The following is a 14328-nucleotide window of genomic DNA, read 5'->3' on the forward strand; positions in this document are numbered from 1 at the left end:
AGGGCCAAACTTAGACATGGAGTGTTTTCCATCTCTCTTTCTCCCCAGTAGGATTTACTGCACATGCACATGCTGCACTGAGGGATTGGTTGTTGTATGATGTTTAGATCGTCACTAGCCTTGCTTATTTGGCACTTTCTGGTGCATTATGACAGCACGGTCTTCTCCAATCTGGGCATTTCACACACGCATTGCTAACATGTCCTCCAGATGCTCTCAGGTCACCATGCTGCCTGTTGAATGTTAGAATGTCTCCATCTTACCATACATAGTTGTCTCTTTAGTTCTAAGGGCCTGGTTCATATAATAATGAGTGATTATTGCACAGTTGTGCTGCTCTGGAAGGTATGCTGAATTTTGAAATGAGGGACTCCTTCCATACCGGTAGCCAACATGTACCATATGGCAACAAATATGTCCTCTCTGCATGCAAAAGACAGCTTGAAATGTGGTACCAACTGCATATAACTTTGATTTTTCGGAATCTGTGCTACCATAAGAAAGGAAGATTTTTCTACGAGAGGTCATGAGAGTCATTGGATGAGAGTCCATTTCCCAGAGTTGTTTGATTTCTCAGGGACTCTACTTGTCACGTTTACAACCACTCAACCCTCTTAGAAAAAGGCTGTTTCCCCGATGGGATGGATGTATATCAGGTTTTACCAAACCTAGAAGCATTCCTGATGGGAATTTTAATACACAGGCCTTAGAAGTATACCTTCTGCCAGCATTTAGCTATGGCATTAATTCTTTCCTTGAATATTAACAATAATGTTATATTTTCACTGGTTGTTTTAGTCTGTAGTACCCCAAGGCATGTTAGAGCTATGTGTATGAACAATAGTTATAAGTGACTTATTAAACAGAAGTTTATTGAAATCTTCCACTATGATTTCAGGAGCAAAGTTATAGACTTTAACAATGACCACTGCAAATATGTAGCAGCTTGGGCAGAAATTTGGGCTTTTGAATGCTTACTAGGCCCATTCTCCCATGCTGGTGTCTGCTGCCCAATTGTCACAGCTTCTGGGATCTGGGCTAGCTAGATTAAAGCTGGTTTTGGTATCCATGCTGCAGTTGCATATCTGAAGAGCTACAGAGAAAGCCTGCATATTAATGAAGCTGGGGAGGCAGCCATAGAAGCAATTCTTGAAGCGGGGGAGTGAATTTTTTGCTCAGAAGCATTTTGCACATTATCCAGAGCAAAGTGTGCACCAGCTCAGCATTAATGCTATCTAACTTATTTATGAATCAGGCCTGCAGTGTCTTAACAGATCTAACGCCATCATATGATACAATGTTTTGGTAGTTGTAGCTTCACCTGAATAACTGATGTCCTTTTTGTGTGTGTTTCCCCTTCTGCGCCCTCCACCCTGCCCTTAATGTGCTACTCTGGTTCCCCCAAATTATAATTTCTTTGTAACTTTTATTAACAATGATTTATTTTTTTCATTGATTTCCCTTTGTTTGCCTGTTGTTTCTCTTTTTGTGTTCCACTTGTTTTACTTTCTTATACCTTTGATCTTGCCTCCTCCCTCGCTCTCCTTTTGCTTCCCTCCTTTTCCCCTGTTACCCTCCCTCCCTTGCCATCATCTCGTCTGCTGCACATCTGCCGTGATGTCTGACAATGGCTGTACTGTGGGCCTGCCACAAATATTCTCTCTCATCTTGTCCGAATTTTTGCAGAGGAGCAAAGCACGTTCACCTGGGAGTTACCTAGCAGTATGTAGTTTGCATTAAGTTGTATCCTATTAAATTCTTATTAAGAAATTATTAACCTGCCTCAACTTTCCTCTCTTATTCCTCACTTAAGTTATGATCTTATGCTTTAAAGATGTAGCTGTTGTCTCTATCCACTTCCCTGCAGTTCTTTCCAGTTATCTTGATCCACAGTTGCATGATGCACATTGTAGTACCTTGAGTTATTTTGCATTGCCTCGGTGGCCAAAAATTTAGTAGGGAAAGCCAGGGGTGTTGGTAGTGAATAAGCAATAAACAAATATCTTGAGAGCAATGGCATATTCTCCTGAGTGTGTGCGTGTGCACCAGTGCCATTAATGATAATGAGAGCACTGTGGAGAGCTTCCAGGAGAGATTATATCTTTCTGTATAGGAGAGAAGGAGAGGCTGTTTTAATCCACCTCCTATGAGTTCCACTGGGGGCTCCGTGGCTGAAACCATTGCAGAACCTGCATAGGAAGGTTTATTTCTTACGGACCTGGCTTTTTGTTTGGAAACCCTTTGCCTTTCCTCCTTCAGTTCCCAAGCGGTTATCAGGTTGCTTAATAGAAGGGCTTTGTTTTTAGAAAGTAGAGTTTGCACTTCATTGCCTCGATTAGTTACTTTATTTCCCATATCTCAGCCATGTCAAATTTGGAAAGGTGTTGTCTTTCTCCACCCCAAAATGAAGCCTTCTGGCTCTGAATAATGTGTGGGAACCTAGCATGAGGCATTGGGAGGTCATATTATATATAGGGGACAGCAAAGGAGAAGACACAAGGTGGGAAGTGAATAGAAAACAAGTTAGGTATGAAGTAGGCTCTGATCTGTATTTCATTCTGGTGATTTAGTGGAGAGCTGCCTTTATTAAAAAAAAGAAAAGAAAAGCAGGTATGCTTGGGAAAGACCCAAGAAACTGGTCAAGCCAGGTTGGGGTCAAGTCTAGTGTTGAGCTCCAGGAGAAAGAAATAGGAGGGTGCATCTCTTTGCCTCGTGTTTTGCCCTAACAAAGTATATAACTAACCAGTCACCTCTGCAGAAGGAATTTGCTTTGTGCTTACCACTCACCACTGCAAATCCAGAGCTGTACTGACTAATACCACCTTATCAATGGTGCTGCAAGAAAACAACCACTGTTGTGACCTAAAGCATTCCTGTTCAAAGGCTGCAACCAAAACTGTTTTGCTCTTGCAACATGCTGCAGCATCCCATCAGGAAGGACAGTATTCTAAGCCATGTCTTATCCTTAGTGCCCAATCAGTGCCCTTCTGGTCTACGTATTTCTGTGACAGGTCTCTTCCCAAAACTGCGTCCCATCTTGGAGTCTGAGAAGTATCTGAGAAGTATCCATTTCTGGACAGTTTCGCAGTTAAAAAAAAAAAAAGGTTACTATGGTTAAAAGTTCAGCTCAGATTTCTTTTTCTCCTGCAAGATGAGCTATTCAGTCACTGACACTGCCCACTGGGAGAGGAATGGTGTCTTCTATGAAAAATAATTAATGGAGCTGCATGCTAGCTAGCTTTGCATTGTGCAAATACCAGGGGGATAACAGAGATCTAAACTCCAATGTAAGCAGAGAAACACAGAGTAGAAAATAGATTACTTAGCAAATTTACAAAGAGCAGAATAAATGCTCTGGGACAGCTGTTATTTCAGGCACATTTTGGAGTGAACGTTCAAACAAACATTAAACTGAAGGGACTTGGGGAAATCCTGGTTTCATGTCCAGGAAGCCTGAATCTGCAATAATTAAAGATCTTCCCTCCACCACGTTGCTTTTGTATAATATCTAAACAAAGCAGAAACCTTAGAAGTTGGGAGGGACACTGTCTCATCCACAAACCAGGGCTGCAGAACAACTGGTGGCTGGAAATGAAAAAGAAAAGAAAGCAGATTGAGTCTTGTTGTTCTGTCAGCTTTGTAATTAGTGGTTGCGCAGGAGGTAAGTCTCAGACAGAGAGTAGCAGGCAGGGTAACCCAGGCAAAGACCATGGCATTATAAAAAAGAACAGCAATGCAGCTTCGCTGGGGGTGTGGGCGTACAATACGCTTGCCTTGGAGTATGCTGTTTGTTCCAGAGAAAAAGTAGAGTGAACACACGATGCACAACATTTATTCTGGAGAAAATGCTGGTCCCTGGGGGACTTCTCTGAGACAGTCTCAAGTAAATTTACTGTGGAAGAGGTTTCTCCAGCATACATGCTTACGCGTGTACTGTCACTTCACTTTGGGGTAGCTATGTGCTTAATGTATACCAGCTGCCCTCCAATCTAGTGGCCAAGTGTTATAGTTGTGCCTGTTTTAGACAGCTTGGGACCTTTGAACAATTTGCCCATTCTTTGCTACAGGGTAAAATCCAAGGTAAACATATGGTGTGTTTGCACCCTGAGAGCTATCCTTCCCACCAATTCCCAACTCTCTTCCCTTGGCATTACTATCAGTACATTTCTCACCAAATTATTAAGTACATGGCTCTAAAGCTTCATCATAACAGAACTACCTTGCCTTCTGCAGGACTTTGGCAAATCCTTAAGTATTTTAGAGGGGTGTTGTTCACAGAAAGTTAGTACTGTGATCGGCAGCAGTGGGGGTAGCAAAGTCTGCATTATTTTTGTGGCAGTCCTAAAGTGCACTTATGAAACACTTGGAAAGCCTCTTGTTAATGCTTACAGTGTAAAGCCAAAGCCTGAGCTGATACTAGTATTGGCAATGCTGGGAAAAGGGGAACAGAAAGACTTCAGCCAATGACTGATCAATCATGGTGATGTGAGCAGAGAATCGCTCTCATAGCCTTCCTCAGCCAGAAGAGTGGTGTCTACAGGATCTTGAAGAGTGTCAGGGAAAGCCCAAATGGCAAAAATCCCACCCAGAGTGGCAAAAGATGCACCCTTACCCTTTCGTTATGATGCTTAGCTTATGATGCTTTTAACTGGCAGCCAGTCTCATGGAGTGAAGGAGATGTTGAGGATGGAGAAAAAGAATGGTTATCACCTTACTCCAAGAAAAAGAAATCCCTGCTCTAAATATAAATCCTAAAACAATGCTTCCTTAAATAATGGGGCGGGATGCCGTAGAAAGCCACTGGGATCCCACAGTTGCAACTGGGAGGAGGGTTACCCACCCCCCACTCCCAGCTTCATCTTTTTGCTGTAGTGTATTTCCCAGGAAAATACACTGCAGCAAAAGATGAAGCAGGGCTTCATTTTCATTGAGAATCCTCTGCTCTCTCACCCTCAGTTCCAGCTAAGGTGACTTGAGTCTCATATTTGATGTCCTTCAAGCCAGAAATAACAGCTTTTTTTGCCAGTCCGTTGCTCTAACCACTAGATACGTGGTCTGTCTTTCTGCCCCACTCATTCATCATCATTACCAATTTGCTGACCTTTAGCATTGATGTATAGCGATTTCTTCCTGCTGTACTCTCTGGAATTGCATTGGGAATATCATGATCTCTGGAATAGCATAGGATGAAATGGTTGTTGATGAATTATCTTTGTGAAAGAAACCTTTGGATATCCTGCTGCCCTGGGAGCCTCTTAATTCACTGCTGGTGACTCACACGAATGCTTATGTAAGGGCTGATGTTAAACGATGCATATTCCAACATAGATACAATAACTGTGTACAATCCCCAAGTTAGAAGTAAATCCTATTTCAGGTAGTGCTAACATTAGTTTCCCCAATTCGGCTCTAAATCATCCATTGTGCAACTGCTGCTTCTGTTCATTTCAGTTCTGTTCAGCTAACGTGTCTCTCCTTTCCCCTAACCCCTACACAGCTCTTTCCCATTCTGAAGGCTAAACAATTAACTACAGTGTGGTTTCTGCTCTCTCCTACCCGCTCCCCCTTCCTCCATGTCTATTGTAGCCCATCCCAGACACAAGCCCCATGAAGCGCTCCATCTCCACATTGACACCACAGCGTCCGCACCCAATGCACCTGTACAACTATTCCCTGGAGCGCATGCCACCAGACCAGGTCCACCACCACCATCACCATCGCTGCCATCGACGGAAAGAAAAGAAGCAGAAGTCCATGGATAGGCCCTCCCACCACCTGGCTGATGGAGATGCGGGTAAGAGCTTTTCTAAGCCATCTTCTTTCATATACTCCATAGAGCTGTCCTCTGAGGATCATTTCTCTCTAACCCTCATCCGTTCACATAACACAGAGGTTGGGAGGGGTATTTGATGGGGCTTTCCCCCAGGTTAATGACTAGTGGTGCCTAGGAGTGGGACTTACATTAAGTGCAGGAAGGAAGGGGCTCCGTTTGAATGGGGTCACTGTGGGGTACCCTAGACGTCTCAAAGGCAATTTGCTCTTAGCTGAGTATTTCTACTTCTGTCACAGCCTCAACCAATTGCCTTGTTACAGTGGCCCAGCCAGGAGAGACTTCATCCAGGGATAGGAAGCAGGAACGTGGCAGGTCCCAAGAGAGGAAGCAGCACTCCTCCTCTTCCTCTGAAAAACAACGCTTCTACTCCTGCGACCGCTATGGGAGCCGGGACCATTCTCAGCCCAAATCTGCCGATCATAGCCGGCCCACCTCACCCAACGGGGGACCAGAACAAGGGCCTCACAGACAGGTGAGGAGGCGCTTGGTGGGAGAAGGTCTGAGGTCTTCAAGGAAGGCCCCAGCTTGAAAAAAAAAAAAAAAAGAGAAAGAAACCAAACAGGGTTGGGAAATTAAGCCTTTACAATAAGCTTGCTGGTTCAGATCCAGTGCAGCAACTGAGAATTGTTGCCACCAGAGGACTCCTCTGATGACCTCCTGCAAAATGTGTTTCTGGTCTTAGTCCAACTTATAGTGTGCCCATACCAGAGAAACCACCCTCATGATTGGCACCGTTATTGACAGTCTGTGGGTACGGACACACCTGTATGTGGAGCTGTTTCAAAAGGGCAGTAGCTGTTGCACTCTAGTTGCTGGACGTGTTACAAGTAGGGAATGACACACATATAGCAAAATTGCTCAAACTTTAACTGCCTTTTGGAAATGTTACACTTTTTGACATGACTCTAAATATACATACGTCCACATGCTGTGCAGAGTAGTGAAAGGCTAACTGGAGCCTTCAGACAGGCTTCCCTTCCAAGTGCTCATGGAGAAGTGGTCTCACCATATGAGAGCTGAGGCTGGCCAGGAGGGCAGAAAGGAAAGTTTGCCCAACTCCCTTTCTTTATGCTGGGTCTGTTGTACAGACTAAGATATTCACTCTCTAGCATTATTAACTGTATTCCTATTGCTCCATTTTATATAGGGCTTTATGTATACTTGGGTGTTGCACAGTTGCACTAACCAAAGAAATCCCAAGCACTACAACCCCTACCACAAAGATGCAATCTAGGACAGTTCAGCAAAGAGCAAATGAGTCCTGAGAGTCAAATCCTACCTCAGTTCCACCTCACTGACTTCTACTGGGTTCCTTGGGTGTAAGTGATGGCAGGATTATGTAAACTTGAAAAAGGAGAGTTCTCAGAGTGAAGGGAAAAATAACAGGATCAAAAAGAAAATTCATCCGAGGAGCAGATGACTATGGGATAGGGTAAGATACACTGAGGGAGCTCAAGAGATGGAGCTGAAAGCATCTCCTGACATAGTATGATCTTTACAACTAGCAAACAGTTGTGGATGAGATGCACTTACAGAAATGTTCCAAAGCAAGTTGGAAGGGCACCTAGTGCCATCAACGTGTCAGCTGGACAGGAGAAGAAAATGAGATAAATCTTCCATTGTGGAACTGCTGCTTCTGTCTGCTTCAATTCTGTCCAGGCAGCATTTCTCTGCCTTCCCCCAGGTAAGGGAGGGAAGGGAAGAAAAACTAGACCAGAAATGGAAGCTGAGGGGGCTCAGCAGTTGCCAGATAGACTCCCAAGTGCATGTCAAAATAATGTCTATCCATTGCTCTGGAGGGGGAGAATGCTGCAGCCAGTCTGAGAAGTCCGCCTAAAGTTACAGCCTGTCAGTGGAGCATGACTGACGGCTTGTCTTAGCTGGGCTGTTAGCTTCACAGCCATGCATCCCCACGGCAATGTCAGCTCTCAAAATATGGATAGCTGAGATGAAGAAAGACTCATGCTCACTGTGTGGGTGAGAGCCTGTGGAATAAAACAGGGAAGGCATAAAAAGGTATAATAACCTGTGCCACATTCAGGACTTCTTTTTCCCCTGATGTGTTTTACACTCCTGGTCCCTATCAGGCAAATAGGTTATAGCCTCTGAAGCTGGGTGTCAGCTCTAACACATGCTTAATGCCTTACCAGTGTTTACTACACTGCTTTGAAACACATTGCGATATCCAGGGAATGGACCATACTTTGTACAATTATTGTACCTTTTTGGCTCTTTGGCTGAGTGTAATGTAAGTTTGATGTCAGACGTATCCAGAAGTGCACCGTCTCCTAGGAGGGACCCGGGACCCAAACACAGTGATCCAACAGGTTTATTTCAGCTCCATCTCCTGAGCTCCCTCAGTGTGTCTTATCCTATCCCATAGTCATCTGTTCCTCAGATGAATTTTCTTTCTGATTCTGTTATTTTCCCTTCACTCTGAGAACTCTCCTTTTCCAAGTTTACAAAAAAAGCTTCCCAGAAGTTAATAGTTTTTCAGTAGTAAATTCTAGTTTGCACAAGTCCTCTAACATTTAGTTTGTCCATCATGTCTCTTCAAACACAAATACCTGAGATCATTTGGAGGAGGGAAGAAAGAAGCATCTTGTTTCAATGCCACATGTTTTCTTAATACAAGATAATATTGAAAAAACTCAGTGCCCCCCAACTCCCTTCTGGTGAATTCAATCTTCATCAAAAATAATTACCGAGTTCCACTCCTATGCTCCAGGCTCAGCTCCTGTCAGTATTAATATGAACAGACAATCTTCGAGTTGATAGTTTGCAGAAATTGTCTCTGGGTGCCTTGACCACCTTACTAGCTAGTTTCACAGTCCCGTCAGCAACAGAGAGCTACTGTCCTCGGCCAGCCTCACCCTGATGCTTATTTCCCAGAATCACAGCTAATGGTAATGGGAATTGATGAAATGCATCTAGATTGGGAGACAAAGGACAGAGGTTGAGAGTTTGGGGTGCACAGCTTGAGACACCTTAAAAGCGGCCAGTGAGTGAGACCCAGGCACTTGCTTCTTGAAAGACATCTCATGTTGGGCACCCACTATTGCTAGTCACTTTTGAAATTCTTGGCCTTAAGTTGTGTGTGAATAAGTATAGCCATTGAGGGAAGATGCATGGTAAAACGAAAGAGGAAGAGGAAGAAGGTGAAGAAAGAATACCAAAAGGCACAGCTTCTGTATACTAAAAGGTGCAAATCACAGGAAATATGGCATAACAAATACAAACTATATATGAAGCCACATCCAAGGTTGTCAGCAAACATAGCTCAACCATGTACTATGACTCCCTTACCCCCTTACATACACATATCTGCAAATGTTAAATTTTTTATATATTTGGAGGGGGGGACAAAGAGACTTTTGACTTTTTAAAATTTATTATACAAATACTAAAATATCTTCTATTACCATTAAGGTAGTACCAGGAATACCATTACTACTGATATCGTCTAGTACCATTAAATTCATCCTTGAATATGCATTAAAAAATGTGCAGAACAGAATGGGTATTTAAATCACCTGTTACTTTTATGTGGATGAAGAGCTTCAGTTCTTAAATAAAGTGTCTCTATCAGATGTTTTTTTGCAAAATCAGAAGTAAGCACATTCTCATAAAAGCACTCTTTAAAAAGCTCGTGTACTTCCATATGATGTTACAAATAGAAACACCAGCACAAGGACTTGGCTGTAATATAACTAGGGTGACTTCCACAGAATTACTTTTAATAAGAACAAGGTCTGGCCAAGAATGGAGACATTTACATTGATATATAACCTGAAAATCAAATATAAAGCTTTTGGAAAGTAACAGACTCTAAGTAAGTTTTGTCCCTTAAATTTCCCCTTGTAAAGAATAAAGCTGGTCAAAACAGTTTTCATTTGTCTCCCCCCCCACACCCCGCCAAAAGTGGCTATTTTAATTCTACACTGAACTACCTACAAAACAAAACATATTGCTTATTGAGAGCACAGAATCAGAAGCTTGATACTTTCCATTCCTAAGAACCTGAAACACTGTGAAATGTTTGCAAAATTATGAACAATTTTCATTTTTTGTATGAACCTTGTACAAAAAATCAAAACTGAGTGTTTGACCTGCTCCATTTAATAGCTCAGGTAAGGGGCATGTAAAGACTATGTACAGTGTGTATGCCTTTCCTCTGGACAGTGTCCCTTTCTGTTGGAGCCGTCTTCTAGTTTGCGTCCTACTAATGCTCTGACTCTTTCTGTTCTAACTTACCGCTCACAGTATTTTGGTTTTCTAGCTCTTTACATCTCTGTTTTAACTGCTTCTTTACAACCTCCTTCCCCTGACTGTGCTTGTCTAAACTCTCTCTTTTTCGTTTTTCTTTCCTCTTGTGACTTGTCACTCCCTCCTGTCGCTTGTCCTTCTGTTTATACCCACGTGCCTTCGTGTCTGTCTGGTGTTTCCTTTTTTATTTTTGATTTGCTTTGTTCCAATTTTCATGTAGGGTAGTGGTTCAGTTAATGGGAGCCCCTTGATGTCAACATCTGGTGCTAGCACCCCGTGCCGTGGTCGGAGGCAGCTCCCGCAGACTCCATTGACCCCTCGCCCCAGCATCACTTACAAGACCGCTAACTCCTCGCCCGTGCACTTCACCAGTTTCCAAACCGGCCTGCCCACTTTCTCCCCGGGACGCCTGAGCCGTGGCTTGTCTGAGCACAATGCTTTACTGCGTGGGGACTCCCAGAACCACTCACACACCATGGTGGCCCGCATCGGTTCTGACCCTTACCTTGGACACCGAGATGATAGTGACAGTCCATACCGTGTTGTTCCAGAGGACACGCTCACCTTTGAGGAGGCTGTCGCAACCAATTCAGGAAGGTCCTCAAGGACTTCTTATGTCTCGTCCTTGACTTCCCAGTCTCACCAAATCCGCAGGGTTCCCAATGGCTACCACTACACATTGGGCCTCAACACAGGCCCTGGGACAGGCTCCAGAGGACGCAGCTATTACCATGAAGCTGATGAGGATGACTGGTGCTAGCATAAAGGCAAAACCATTGCAGGTGTGTGCTTTTAAAATTGATGAGTTTTATCATCTGGCAGGCTGTACACTCAGACACGCATGGTACCCAGGGCTGGGGAGTGAGGAAGCAACCCCCAGAAGGAAAATCCCACTGCAAGAAGTGTGTCTGTGCCCAAACCTGACACTGTCTGAGACACTCATTCAGCCTCTCTCTCTCTTCTTTTTCTTTTGCACTAGACAAATTAATAAATAATGAAAGATCATTATTTGGGGAAGATGGGGGTAGAGAGAGCATCCCCCCTCTCTCTCTCTCTTTTCCCTCTCTCTGTGTCACCTACCTACTGCCTTGTCTAACATAATGACGTGCACCAGATGCCAAATCTGCAAATTATGTGAAAAGCTGAGAGAGAGGAGGTCTGAACCCTGCCAACAGAAAAAAAGGACTGTTGATCCTTTTCAAGATTGGGGTAGCTTCTGCTGGGCTTTTTTTTTTGTTCCTGTCAGGGTGGGCATTGGGGATGAGACTTGACAGTCATGTACAAAATCACATCTGTATTTTATCTCGTTCAAATGATAAGAAGGAAGTGATCTACCTAAGAAACTGAGAGGGGAGAAACACACATCTGAACAGAGGACAATCTTTTCAAGACTTGATGTTCAATAATAGCAATTGTTTTCAATGGAGCCAGTAACAAACCTTCAAGCTGACAAAGCACTCCGTCGCCTGTGACTCTCTGGTGTAACACTCCTCTGTGTGGATTTATTTTATTTTACTTGCCATTTTGGGTCCTTCACATTGACATACGATAAAGCCACAGAGAGCTACTTTGTAAGGACTGTTTCCTTGCTGCTGGTACTTTTATTTCTGTTCCTCTTGTCAACTGCAACACACCCTCACTGTTTTGTCTCGTTTACAATATAAGCTTGATTTAGCAAAAAAGTAAAAAAAAAAAAAAAAAAAAAAAAAAAAAAAAAAACGTGTAGGGTTGGAAAGGAGAAATGTAATCGGTTTTATATCAAGCTATTAGATAGAACTTTAAATTTTCATTGTGTGCATTTTTGTAAATTGTACAGTAAAAAAGGAAACAAAAAAAGACAAAAAAAATACTCTTTATGTAGAAAATTAGTCCAATTGTCATTCCAGGTCCCACTGTTTCTATTGAATGCTCCAGTTGTTCACTACTAAGTGCCTAACCTTTGAAATCTCTCACAGCGACGATGCAACCTCTTGCTTCAACGCATCAGAACTTGGGGAAGAAAGTTGGGGGGAGGTGAAAGGAGGAGAGCCTGGAAGAGTTGTTTATCTCAGATAATCTACTGTGCATATGATACCACTTATATGTTTAATGGACAGTGTTTTCAAGTAGCCAGGTTGGAAAATTACAAGGGGGAGTAGGCGGTAAAACCATTTTTAAAATAATTTTATTGCTGGGATGGGAGGGGAATAATAGGGGCAAACAAAACTGGCCTTTTCTCATTGACTAGAATTTAGGGTCCTGCAGGAGAAATGCAGGTAAAAATATAGCAGCAGCAGCGATGCTTTCACAGAAAATTAAGGGACTTTCACACTGCATGTCTAGTCTTAAGTTGGTTGTGAAAGTTCTGCAAATTTTTCACAGCGCATAGTTTGTATCAAGGGCAGTTGGAGAGAGCCTTGTTGTTATTGCCTGTTGGGGGAAAAACTGACTCTCAGGGATGAGATTTCTGTATTCTTACGATTATTCTTATGTTGGATTGTTTTTATTTAATTTTAAGATTTTAGTTCTTTTTTTGTGCACGAGTGCAGATTTCTGGGTTTTGAGCCTAGGGGAAAGATGCATATAACAATAGTGGGAAGAAGTGCTAAAGACAAACTGACAGAACCTGCTGCAAATGGGTTTGAAGAACAGCCATGTGGCTGTTTTTGGACATAGTGTGACTGGGGTTACTGCAGAGGATGTGCATATCACACTGGGAGAAGCAGAGCGTGGGAAAATGCATAGATGCCAACGACGGAAGAAGAGTTGATAAGAATACTGGCAGGGTTTAAGAGACAAGACATAGTGGGATGGCTGGGTAGATCTACCCAGCCCCAGGACCCTCAGCCTGGAGAATAAGCAGTCACTGGGGAAGAACGGCAATCTTGATGGGCCTTGTTTTGTTTTGTTTTGTAACTAAGTTCATATAAAAGGTATGTCATATTTTGGAAAAGGATGCAGAAAGCATCTGGAACTATTGACAGAGCCCTTCATCACTGGAAGGAGAGCAGGACAGGTGTAAGATGGTTCTCCACATTTTGAGCCTTTATGTTGAGAAAAATCAACCTTGTGTTGTTTTGTTTTATAATCTCTTTGGCTGATCTCATCCCTGAATTCTGCGAAAAGATAATTCCTATTTCTATCTATATCTTTATATTTATGTGCACTTTGAATAAAGGAAGTGCATTAGCTGAGAAATACATTATGGATAATGGATGTAATTTTTAAATGTAGGGCTATGCAACAAGATGACACTTAAGGAAACAATTCAAAACAAAACAAACAAATGAAAAGACCTTCATCCATTCTGTAGCTTTACCTGCTGGACTTTCCTGTTTCAGGCTTCAGCATGATTGTGACCAAATGTTTTATACATTTTCCTTATATGAAGGCACAAACATTTTCTTTGAAATTTTAAAGAAAGCATTACTATTTTATTCCAAGAAGTAAAGGAGGAACAAAATATCTCTGATAATGCATGCAAACATTGTACCCACATTGGAAAACAAGAGGAAATGTCTTTCTGCATTTAATTATTTTGTCTTTTCCTCCACTCTTGCCTTTCCCCTTCCTAAACCATTTTAGATATTAAAAGTCACAGCCCCATATAAATAAGATGGCTGGAATCATATAGCCATTGTTGGCACTGGATCATTTAAATACTTGTATAAAAGATGAAGAATATAAAGTTGTCTAACCTCCACTCTTCTCGCAGGTGGTGTTGTTTCAAATAACGATGACAATGACAGACAAGCCTGACCACAGTTGTTCATAACCCCCTTTCCATATTTTTACAGCCTCTATGCTGTCTCTCAAATGCATACATAATATTTCCCACAATTCTCATAGTGAGTTGCCAAACTTCAAATGCACCAACCAGTTTTCTGCATCCAGAACCAGTCTAGTAGTGGCTGTACTTTGAATAAGTAATGTTTGCATGTAAAATATATACATATATATATATACATATATATATATATAAAGTATGTGCATGGACAATGTTTATCTTCGTACTTTTTTGATACAATGTATTCATCAGTTGTTAATTTTTAATTATATTTGATATAAATTGGGGGTTTGTTGCAAAACTTTATATTTAAAAAAAACAGTGTTAAAAATGACAAAAGTTCCAACCATGCAACACAACTGGAGCTTTACAAAAAAAAAAGGTTCTGTGATTGCCTAGTTTGCTGCCTGAGTAATATTTATCAGCCAAACTTTGAATTCTGCAGTTGTTTCTACAATTACAT

At 42.2% G+C, this 14328-nt stretch overlaps 1 protein-coding gene across 4 annotated transcripts in view; it reads left to right on the top strand.

Annotated features, from left to right (window-relative positions):
• Window positions 1-13998, top strand: part of CACNA1B (calcium voltage-gated channel subunit alpha1 B) — a 475064-nt gene extending 461066 nt beyond the window's left edge. For 2 of the 4 annotated variants that reach the window (XM_019540610.1, XM_019540607.1), the window contains exons 45-47: window positions 5587-5794; window positions 6094-6305; window positions 10320-13998. In XM_019540610.1, the coding sequence (XP_019396155.1) occupies window positions 5587-5794; window positions 6094-6305; window positions 10320-10859 (960 nt within the window). In that variant the 3' untranslated portion in view covers window positions 10860-13998. Of the gene's footprint in view, window positions 1-1686; window positions 1723-5586; window positions 5795-6093; window positions 6306-10319 lie in introns of all 4 variants that reach the window. The other 2 variants (XM_019540608.1, XM_019540609.1) reach the window with 2 other exon arrangements.
• Window positions 13999-14328: the final 330 nt, after the last annotated feature.

This window comes from Crocodylus porosus, unplaced genomic scaffold, assembly GCF_001723895.1.
Source record: "Crocodylus porosus isolate Cpor-Errol unplaced genomic scaffold, CroPor_comp1, whole genome shotgun sequence".
Classification (NCBI taxonomy): Eukaryota; Metazoa; Chordata; order Crocodylia; family Crocodylidae; genus Crocodylus; species Crocodylus porosus.